Below are 12191 nucleotides of genomic sequence, written 5' to 3'. Positions count from 1 at the left end.
AGAAGAATCTCTCTACCCCTGGGGCATCTGCTTATTGTCTCCACACTAGAGGCTGGTGGGAGGAGCTATAGGAAGATGGGCTCATTGTAATGGCTGGATAGGAATTAATGGAACGGCATCAAACACGTTGAATGGAAACCACACGTTTGGCTCCATTCCATTGATTCCATTCCAGCCATTACAATGAGCCCTTCCCCCTATACATCCTCCCACCAGCCTCAACTGCTCCACACTGCAATGACACCAGTGGAGAAAGAGAGTTCATCGGAGGTGAGGGAAGCATTGTCTTTGTGTCATGTGTCTGTGTGTGTTGGCCCACGTGTGTTATTTTCCCAGTGTGTCTCCATCTCCTCCTGGCAGCCATACTTCAGTGTGTGTTGGCCTGGGGTGAAGAGGAGCCTCTGTTCTCCTACACCTCTCTGTCGCTGTGTCCATCCCTGCATCATCTCTCCACCTCTCCCTGCTGATCTACAGTACAGCAGGCAGGCTGGCTGTAAACGGGATCTTTTTAGAGCCATGAGGCTTTTGGCGCTTTGACGCAGGCGGGACACTTGACTTGACAGGGTTCTTCAACAACAGGAATGGCTTGCCAACTAGCCCACTCCCACAAAGTCAGATACAATGCAGAATACTGAGTGAAATAATGAGTGAAATACTGAGTGAAATACTGAGTGGAGGGAAATGCCATTGAACTGCTGCTTGCGGTGCTGACTTTCCATCCTCAAATGTTCACCTTATTCTCTCTCTCCCTCTCTCTCTCTCACACTCTCTCACACCCCCTGATACACTGACTATGAGGTTAAAGTGCAGCATTTGGGACGGCAGATAGCCTAGTGGTTAGAGCATTGGGCTAGTAACTGAAAGTTTGCTAGATCGAATCCCAGAGCTAAAAACGTGAACATCTGTCGTTCTGCCACTGTTCCCCGATAGGCTGTCATTGTAAATAAGAATTTGTTCTTAACTGACTTGCTTAGTTAAATAAAAATTTCAGCTTTAATTTGAGGGTATATTAATCCATGAATTACAGCACTTTTAAGAACTAGGAATTAAGACATTTTAGGTGACCAAAACTATTAGAAAATGTTAACTTATATGTGTATTAAAGTAGTCAAAAGTTTAGTATTTGGTACCACGCAATAATTACATCAAGCTTGTGACTCTACAAAATTGTTGGATGCAGATTATTTTGTGCCCAATAGAAATTTATGCTAAATAATGTATTGTATAATATTGGAGTCACTTTTATTGTAAATAAGAAGATAATATTTTTTAAACACTTCTGTATTAATGTGGATGCTACCATGATTACAGATAGTCCTGAATGTATCATGAATAATGATGAGTGAGGAAGTTACAGACGCACAAATATCATACCCCCCCACAGAATAAAGCTAGCCTCCCCTGTTATTGTAATGGTGAGAGGTAGCATGTCTTGGGGGTATGATATTTGTGCGTCTGTAACTTTCTGACTCATCATTATTCATGATACATTCAGGACTATCTGTAATCATAGTAGCATTGTATCATTTCAAATCCAAAGTGCTGGAGTACAGAGTACAAAAAATGTGTTACTACTGTCCCTATACTTTTGGAGCTCACTGTATGTTATTCTCCAAATCACATAAAAATGTATATGATGATTTATGCACATGTACATTGATCGTGTCCCTGTTGATGAGTAAGTTAAAAAATTAAGAATTATAATTGACTTATTTTATAGGAATAGGTCAAAACATATCATTCAGTTGCAATTCATACCGGTTACAGACTATGGCGATATTGTCTATATGAATACAGCTGCTACTGTATTGAAGCCATTGGATGCACACTACGCTTTATTACGGGCGAGCCTGATCACTGGATTGGACCTGGTCTAGAAGCATGGATGGCACAACAACGTATGACAGAGTCAGATGACAAGTCACCTGGTACAGATAAGCTAACCAAATATCTACCCCAATCTCTCATATTTTAATAAGTGCTTGATGTATGGGGTGTGCCCAGAAGTCTGGAAAGTGTCAAAGGTTATTCCACTACCTAAGGATAAAGAAATCTGCATTCACGTCCTAATAGTTGTCCTATAAACTGCCTGTGTTAAGTAAATTATTGGAAAAAATTGCATCTGTACAAATCAAGGATTATTTCTCATGTAATGGTCTGATAACGGGTTTCCAGCAAGCATCATACAAAGAAGGGCATTCTAAGAGTACGGCCTCAGCACAAATGACAGATGATTGGTTAAAGAGTATGGATGGCAGGAAGTTAGTTCGATTTCAGTGCTGCTTTTGATGTAATTGATCTGTAATTGATCATGAACTGTTACTAGGTAAACTCAAATGTTATGGTTTTAATTCTGCAGCTCTATCCTGGATGGAAAGCTATCTATCCAGGAGAAGGCACAAAGTGTTCTTTAATGGTAGCTTTTCAAACAGTAAAGATATACATTGTGGTGTTCCTCAAGGAAGTTGCCCAAGCCCACTTCTCTATCTTTTCTAATGATTTACCTTCAGTAATGAACAAAGCAAGAGCGGTCATGTATGTCGATGACTCTACAATGTATAGCGCAGCATCAGAATGTAATTGTCACGGCTGGCTGAAGGACTGGACCAAGTGCAGCATGGTAAGCATACATTTGAACTTTATTTAAAAATGACGCAGACAAAACAAAGAACAAACAAACAACCGTGAAGCTTTGGGCCCTGAACAACTACAAAGTTAACTTCCCACAAAACAGGTCGTGGAAAAGGGTACCTAAGTATGGTTCTCAATCAGAAACAATGATAGACAGCTGTCCCTGATTGAGAACCATACCAGGCCAAGACATAGAAATACAACACATAGAAAAAAATAGAGAATAGAGAATAGAAAAATAGAGAATAAAAAGCCTCTCTATAGCCAGGGCATGACAGTACCCCCCCCCCCCCAGTCTAGGCCCACTTAGGTGGCACCTCTGGAGCGGGGACTGAAGACCCTCGTAGAGGGCGCCACTGGACTGAGGGGTGCCTCTGGGCTGAGGGGCGCCTCTGGGCCTCTGGGCGCCTCTGGACTGAGGGGCTGCGGCTCTGGCAGATCCAGACAGGAGGGCGACTCTGGCAGCTCCGGACAGGCGGGAGGCTCTGGCAGCTCTGGACAGGGGGGAGACTCTGGCAGCTCCGGACAGGGGGGAGACTCTGGCAGCTCCGGACAGGGGGGAGACTCTGGCAGCTCCGGACAGGGGGGAGACTCTGGCAGCTCCGGACAGGGGGGAGACTCTGGCAGCTCCGGACAGGCGGGAGACTCTGGCAGCTCCAGACAGGCGGGAGACTCCCCGGCAAATGCGGGACGCCGGCACCGAGCATACCGGCCTGTGAATACTCTGCCTCGGCACCGTGTGCATCACCCCATAGCACGGGGCCTGGCCAGTCCCATGCTCGTCACGGTAAGCACGGGGAGTTGGCTCAGGTCTGCTTCCTGACTCTGCCACACTCCCCGTGTGCCCCCCCAATTTTTTTGGGGGGGGCTGCCTCTCGGGCTTCCTTGCCAGCCGTGTTCCCACATACCGCTGGTTCCTCTCTCCAGCTGCCTCTGCTCTCCTAGCTGCCTCCACCTGTTCCCATGGAAGGCGATCCCTTCCCGCCAGGATCTCCTCCCATGTGTAGACTCCTTTGCCGTCCAGAACGTCCTCCCATGTCCAGGAGTCCACCTTACCATGCTGCTTGGTCCGTTGGTGGTGGGAAGTTCTGTCATGGCTGGCTGAAGAACTGGACCAACGTGCAGCATGGTAAGCATACATTTGAACTTTATTTAAAAATGACGCCGACAAAACAAAGATCAAAAAACCAATGTGAAGCTTTGGGCTATGTGCCCTGAACAACTACAAAGTTAACTTCCCACAAAACAGGTGGGGGATTGAGAACCATACCAGGCCAAGACATAGAAATACGAAACATAGAATAAAGAACATAGAATGCCCACCCTAGTCACACCCTGGCCTAACCAAAATAGAGAATAAGAAGCCTCTCTATGGCCAGGGCGTGACAGTAATGAGCTAACAGATGTACTGAGCAGTGAACTAAGAATGGTGTCAGAGTGGGTTGATATGAACAAATTAGAGTTGAACATTTCTAAAACTAAATGTATTGTATTTGGTTCAAGAGAATGCTTGCTGATGATCCCCAATTGAATTTGTCGATGAATAGAATGCATGTAGAGCAAGTGAAAAAACAAAACTAATAGGCAGCATGTTGGATGCAGCTTTATCATGGTCAGAACACATAGATAACATTGTTATTAAGATGGTTAAGGGAATTGCTGTTACAAGAAAATGTTCAGAGTATGTAACATCTAGCACTCTGAATCAGGTGATTCAATCCCTGGTCCTATCACACTTAGAGTACTGTCCAGTTATATGGTCAATCCCTGGTCCTATCACACTTAGAGTACTGTCCAGTTATATGGTCAATCTCTGGTCCTATCACACTTAGAGTTCTGTCCAGTTATATGGTCAATCCCTGGTCCTATCACACTTAGAGTAATGTCCAGTTATATGGTCATCTGCAGCAAAGAAGAAAAAAAAATCTCCAAATGGCTCAAAACAGGGCTGCCTGATTAGCTCTTCGTTGCTCTATCCGTATGAATATTATCCAAATGCATCAGAATTTCTCATGGCTTCACTTGAAAAGAAATTACTATCCAGTCTTCTGATATTCTTTAGGAATGTTAGATTTGTTTAAAAACAGTATTTTTCAGGCCAGTTAGTACATACTAGCAACACGCATAACCACCAAACCAGACAGGCAAATTAAGGGCAGCTGGGACAACCCAAGCCAAGGACAAATCACCTTAAATCTACAGTTTTATATAGAGCCATAGCTGAATGGAACTCTTTACCAATCCATATTTCTCAGGGAAAAAATGAATCCACCTTCAAGAAAAAAATTCAAGAACATTTAATGCAATAGACCATATGACTGGATAGGAAATAGAAAGCATCAACTGAATGTTAAATGTGTTTCCTGTCAGGTATTTTAATTGACTGTATTGTCTACTTGTTGAATGTTTGGTTGTTTGTAATGTCTTATTAATTGGTATTGGACCCTAGGAAGATTAGCTAGCGTTACAGCGTTAGCTGATGGGTATCCTAATAAAAAATAAAAAAATTACAGAGGATATAATCAGTATGCAAAAGTCCAGAAATCAGAATAGCTGTAAGTTCCTAACCTAAGATTTCGGAGATGTTCTTTTGGAATAGTCTGAAGAGATGTATCATTTTCATCTGCAAAAATACTCATGACAGGTATTTTTGAAGTATTTTGAAGAGGAGACATTTTATCCAGCTCAAATATATTGGAATCAAACAATATCTGATAAAAGTATTGGGTTGAATATTCAAGGCATCCAGAAGAAGGTGTGTAGTGGAGAAACTATCTCTAAATAGGTCATTGATTTTTCACATGCTGTTGTTAAAGCCAAGACAAACTTCTAGTACGATGCCACTTCTTTTACTTCTTTCCAGCAGTTTCTTTCTGCATTGCCACATCTGGTAAGGCTTTCTCACTGTAATCTTACAGCTCACACAGACCTGCTCTGCATCAGAATAGGACTCCTCAGATCCCCTCATACACACTACCACTCCTTCCTCTTTTTCCTATATACTACACACCTTATGCCCTACACTTCTCCCCCATCCCCCAAACACACTACAGTACTCCATTGTGAACACACACTGATATGCAAGATCACATCCATGCGTACACACACACACTCAATACAGCACCCCCCTGAGTCTGTCATTTGAGCATAGTGTGGCAGTGACAGGCAGAGAGGAGAGCAGAGCACATGGCCCTGGTGCTCCAGAGTGAGGTAATACTGCTGATGAGACCCGGGCAGGCAAGCAGGCAGCTTAGAGAGGGGGAGAGGACTGGAGATCTGGAGCCTGCCATAGATACTATACACTGGCAATCTGCTCTATGCTTCCGTTCAGAGGACCGAAGGAGAGGAAAGAGAAAAAGAGAAAGAAGAAAGAGAGGCTTAGTTTGAGAGAAAGAGAAACCGAAAAGAGGGACAGCTACCCAAAGAATAGAGTGAAATAGAATAGACAGATAGGAGTTTTATCTTTAGAAAAAGGCTCTGAAGATCAAAATAGAGAGATCCTGAAGATAAAACTGTCAATTGAGAGGAAGTAAGAAGATCAAAAAGAGAAAGACAGAAAAAGAGATGGACTGAGAGAAAAAAAGAGGAAGTTGAGAGATACAATAACAGAGAGATGTTCTCTGAAATGTCAAGTTCCAGCTCTGTGCTTCTCCAGTTGGCCCTCACACAACCGTGTCTTCATACCTCTGATTGGGGCTACAGCTTGACGTTGGAAAGTTATTAGGAGTTTATAGACTACATCTGGCAGAGGTACTGTTTGGATGTGAGTTGCACCGTTTGAATGGAACACCATATTTGGCCTGAGTTATGACAACGTTTAGTGCGGGTGTAAATATTAGGACAGGTTTGTGAAGTATTCCGGACAGCGGATCCTCCCTGTGAGATGTATACTGCAGTAGGGCCCAGAGAAAAAGAGAGAGAGAAGGGATGGTGGTGGAGGGAGGGGTGTGGGTGTGTGTGTGTGTGTGTGTGTGTGTGTGTGTGTGTGTGTGTGTGTGTGTGTGTGTGTGTGTGTGTGTGTGTGTGTGTGTGTGTGTGTGTGTGTGTGTGTGTGTGTGTGTGTAAAGAGATGAGTGCAAGAAAGAGAACATGATATGCATGCATGAAATAGTGAGAGGGCAAGACAGAAAGAGTGTGAAAGAGGGAGAGAGAAAAACATAGAGGGTGAGAGGCAGAGTGAAAGAGAGAATGCTTGCGTCCCTTGGGGGGCCGTTTTGCTGTTAGAGCTGGCGTCTAGTGTCTGTGCAGTTCCAAGTTCCTTAATGATCTGCCACAGCTAACTAGCATTGTGTAATTATCTTCAGCCAATGGGTGAGCTCAAATAACCAACGTCACTATGTGGAGTCATTAATCCAACACACATGTTGAGAGGACATGAATATGAACACACAGCTGGTTCCAGGTATTATCTCTAAGTCTGAAGAGACAGCTGTCATCATCAGATGCCAACTTTGAATCGGATGCATTTTAAAAAGTTGAAGACAGAGATGTCGCTACACACGAAGAGGCAGATTTTGAACGACACCTCAGAGATGACACCAAACAGCAGAAGCTTCTAGAGCCAGATTGGACTGACAGCTTGATGAATGTGTGTGTGTGCGTGCATGTGGACATGTGTGTTCATTTATTGAAAAGGATTATATAGCTCATAAGACTGTGCTGCAATGTGTGTGTGTGTGTGCATACTTCCATACGTGCACGTGTGTGTGAAAGCATAATGAATGGGACACACATGGTACACACTCATAATGCATGGGCCCTGAAATTCTTAAAGGCCACAGAGGAATCAAGGTCATCTCAGCAGGTCTCCAGTATGAGAACCATGAAGCTCCCCCCACTGACAGTCCACCAGAGGCTAGGGCCAACCGACCCTTCTGCAGGGCACTGAGCTACACAGTGGAGCTTTTTTGCATGATCATAATTCTAATCTAGAGCATGTTTTGATCAGAGGAGGCTGGTGGGAGGAACTGTAGGGGGGCGGGCTCATTGTAATGGCTGGAATGGATAAAATGTAATGGAGTCAAATATGCGGTTTCCATATGTTTGATGTGTCTGATGCTGTTCCATTTATTCCATTCCAGCCATTACAATGAGCCCATCCTCCTATAGCTCCTTCCACCAGCCTCCTCTGGTTTTGATAGACACGCAATCATGGGAAAATAACTCTCTGGTATGTAGGACTGGAGATGTAGCTTGAAACGGTGAGAGGTTTAACATGATACAGCTGTGAGGTGAGCAGAGTGACAGTTTTGGTGAAAGTGAAATTATTTGGTAAGTGATTTATGGGCTAGACTGTGTGAGACAGACAACTGTCACATCAATGCAATTATTGATGGATTTGTAAACACAACAGTCAAGCCAGTAAATCATTTACTACACAAAGTTTGAGTCAACAAGTTAACAGATGGTCACACACTTTAAAACACTTGGTCAATGTGTGAGAAAGAGTCCAGTACTTACCCCAAAGCCTTTTCTCCCTAGCACTCTTCCAGAATACATCCCAAGCCTTGTTGGTAGAGACTTTCACGTGCTCACTGAAGGACCTCCGCAGTGGGGTTTTGCCAATATGAGCCATATTCCATGTGTCCTGTTCTCTCCCTGAAAAACCTCCGCACCTCTGCTAGTCACTCACTCCTCTCTGGATCCATCAGGGTGAAAAAGCCCCTGCGAGTTAGTCATTCAGTCCGTTCACCAAGTCCACCAGAGAGACGGAGCGCTCTAAGGAAAGAGAGAAGTTCCTCTTGCCGGGCTGACACTTGATGCAGAAAGTCTGCATGTAATTTGTGAACACCCTCCTCCAGTGTGGCCTGAAAAGTAAATAGTATCAAATTTGGGTTAAGACCCCCCCCCCCCTCTCCATTCCCCCCATGCACAGAGATGGACAGTATTTATTTGAAATATGTATTTCAATTACTTTTGAGTATTTTGTCATTTGTATTACACTTGGCTGAACTACACTCCAGTGTATGTTGTAACAAGATACTTTTCAGAGCCGAAATATGTATTTTCAAAATACAATATACAAAATACGTTTCTATACCGTTTCACAATTTTGTGGCCCCCTTTCACTCTGCATTGGTATCAGAAGTCTGATGGCAATATGGTGTGATAAGAGTGTCTGCTAAATGAACTAAATGTAAACGTACTGTATAAAGTAACAGTCAAAAGTTTGGACACACCTACCCATTCAAGGGTTTTTCTTAATTTTTACAATTTTCCTAAACTGTAGAATAATAGTGAAGACATCAAAACTATTCAATAGTGTTAAACAAATCAAAATATATTTTATATTTCAGATTCTTCAAAATAGTCACCATTTGCCTTGATGACAGCTTTGACAACGATGGCCTTCTCTCAACCAGTTTCATGAGGTAGTCACCAGGAAGGCATTTCAATTAACAGGTGTGCCTTGTTAAAAGTTAATTTGTGGAATTTATTTCCTTCTTAATGCGTTTAAGCCAATCAGTTGTGTTGTGACAAGGTAGGGGTGGTAACCAGATGATAGTCCTATTTGGTGAAAGACCAAGTCCATATTATGGCAAGAACAGATCAAATAAGCAAAGAGAAATGACAGTCCATCATTACTTTACGACATGAAGGTCAGTCAATTCTGAAAATATCAAGAAGTTTGAAAGTTTCTTCAAGTGCAGTCGCAAAACCATCAAGCACTATGATCGGCTAAACTGGCTCTCATGAGGACCTTGAAGTGTGTTGGTTCAATGTCCTGTTGAAAATCATATAATTGTCCCACTAAGTGCGAATCAGATAGAATGGCACCCCCACACCATCACACCTCCTCCTCCATGCTTCACGGTGGGAACTACACATGCTGAGATCATCCGTTCACCTACTCTGCGTCTCATAAAGACACGGCGGTTGGAACCAAACATCTCAAATTTGGACTCATCAGATCAAAGGACACATTTCCACCGGTCTAATGTCCAAAGCTCGTGTTTCTTGGCCCAAGCAAGTCTCTTCTTATTATTGATGTCCTTTAGTAGTGGTTTCTTTGCAGCAATTAGTCCATGAAGGCCTGATTCACTCAGTCTCCTCTGAACAGTTGATGTTGAGATGTGTCTGTTACTTGAACTCTGTGAAGCATTTATTTGGAATGCAATCTGAGGTGAAGTTAACTCTAATGAACTTATCGTCTGCAGCAGAGGAAACTCTGGATCTTCATTTCTTGTGGCGGTCCTCATGAGTGCGTTTCATCATAGCGCTTGATGGTTTTTGCGACTGCACAATGTAGAAAATAGTAATTTAAAGAAAAACCCTTGAACGAGTAGGTGTGTCCAAAATTTTGACTGGTACTGTATGTAAAAAATTAACAATTGCAAAGAATGTTGAGTATTACTATAATGAGCTTTGACCTGAAAAAATGGCAATAGTAATACCCAGTGTGCTTTTAAAAAAAATCACCTTTTTTAACTAGGCAAGTCAGTTAAGAATAAATTCTTATTTACAATGACGGCCTACCATTGTGCGCCGCCCAATGGGACCCCCAATCACTGCCAGTTGTGATGCATCCTGGAATCAAACCAGGGTCTGTAGTGATGCCTCTAGCACTGAGATGCAGTGCCATAGACTGCTGTGCCACTTGGGAGCTTTGTAGTTCATTTTGGTATGTTTATTTTCACATATACATTTAGGTAATTTAGCAAACACTTTTATCGAGAGTGACTTACAGTCAGTGCATTCAGCTAAGGTACTGTCGATTAACAACAACATATCACAGTCATAGCAATTCAAAAGTTTGTAACCGTTACTAAGGATGTTGTTGCTGTTCATGCCGGCTACTTGCAAATGTACTTCTGTATTTTAAAATATAATATACATCTATTTAAATATTAATTTTACATTTTATAACATAAGTATTTTAGTCGTTTATTTTGATACATTGATCTCAATGATATCTTGTAATTTTATTTTGTAATTGTATTTTGTAACTCTTGCCCATCCCTTCCAATGCACACGCATGCACGCTTAAACACACACACGCTTACACACACACACGCTTACACACACACACACACACACACACACACACACACACACACACACACACACACACACACGCTTACACACACACGCTTACACACACACACACACACACACACACACACACACACACACACGCACGCACGCACGCACGCACACAGCAACAATTCATGAACACACTCATTCCTCTCTTAGTCACAAAGATAAATATTAAGTTATGGATGGTGAGTTGAACCATAGGAAAATATACCGAGTATTCTCCCCTCACTTCCTTCTTATTTTCATAAGATGAGTTTAAAGAGGAAGCCTTTGGTGCTTTTGAGCTGACAGACCACATAACAGATATATCTTTCCCTGGCAACACAAATAACATAACGACAACAAACACAATATCGCTGCATGCAACTTTGTCAAACTCAGTGCATGACGCTCAGAGGTTTGTATTGACCTAGATTCAATCTGGACCATGGATGATCCGCACTATATTGCAATTGAAATTTAAAGCGAACATTCCCGCTTTCCCAGAGACTGCAATGAAGGTAAACATAGCATATGTTGGCTCAATCGAAAATTCCCTTTTGAATCTAGCCCTACATATTGATAAATGTGACAGTGCATTTGCTTGTGTTTGCAAAATGATTGTGGGTTAGATTGGTATTTGTATGAATGTTGGACCATTGCTTTTGTGATACATATTTGAACACATAATATCATCAGCAGTAATCCATACAATTATGTTCACTTCTCTTTGAGATGATGGGGTGGACACAGCTGTCTTGATAATTTCAGATTCTCACTATCATATGTCCTGACAAATTAAAACATTAGCAATGAGTGGAAGGAATTGCCTTATTCTAACATCTCTAAACATTCCCCCACACCACATTTGCCATTCTCACTTCCTGTTGCCAGAGCAAACATCTACCCTCCCTCCCTCCCTCCCTCCCTCCCTCCCTCCCTCCCTCCCTCCCTCCCTCCCTCCCTCCCTCCCTCCCTCCCTCCCTCACACAAGCAGGCTGAGCCAAGGGGCCCTCGCTGCAGTATAGATAGAGGTTAGAGGGAGCAATGGGGGAGAGTAAGGGAGATGAGACACAAGCAGGGATATGCAGAGAGAGAGAGCGATTAGGGGCAGAATTCTCTTACCAGCCCAATCCCAGAGTGATGGTTGAACAGAGATCATATCATTCTGATGGCACGTGTGCCCTGCGGGCAGATTCTGAGGTGGTAAGAGCTGTACAACATCAGTTAAACACAACAGCACACAGTAACATTCACCACCACCAAATGCAGTGCAAATGTTCAGAAACACTCATGCTGTGCTCTGCAGTGTTAGAACGCACGCACTAACGTGCACACACAAACACACACACCAAGGCCTCCATCATTGGTGGTAGGATCAGTGTTAATCTGAGCCCCCACGTTGCACCCAGGGTCCAATCCTGGCAGAGAACATGATCAGTGGTCCTGTTCAGACAGACAGAAACAAGCCTGCTTCCTGTTGGCTGGCTTTTCAACATTTGACATCTCAGACCCCCAGTTTGAGTTGGATGAATAGACACATG

The 12191-nt window shown here is 43.0% G+C and overlaps 1 protein-coding gene across 1 annotated transcript in view; it reads right to left on the bottom strand.

Annotated features, from left to right (window-relative positions):
- The window catches only part of LOC109873466 (rho GTPase-activating protein 7), an 86069-nt gene extending 77708 nt beyond the window's left edge, over positions 1-8361 (bottom strand). Inside the window, exon 1 of the mRNA XM_020465123.2 lies at positions 8092-8361. Within this exon, the coding sequence (XP_020320712.1) occupies positions 8092-8206 (115 nt within the window). The 5' untranslated portion in view covers positions 8207-8361. The remainder of the gene's footprint in view (positions 1-8091) is intronic.
- Between the last annotated feature and the right edge of the window lie 3830 nt (positions 8362-12191).

Source organism: Oncorhynchus kisutch, linkage group LG28, assembly GCF_002021735.2.
Source record: "Oncorhynchus kisutch isolate 150728-3 linkage group LG28, Okis_V2, whole genome shotgun sequence".
Classification (NCBI taxonomy): Eukaryota; Metazoa; Chordata; class Actinopteri; order Salmoniformes; family Salmonidae; genus Oncorhynchus; species Oncorhynchus kisutch.
The sequence above is the reverse complement of the archived record's forward strand: the minus strand, read 5'-3'. Positions and strand labels throughout refer to the sequence as shown.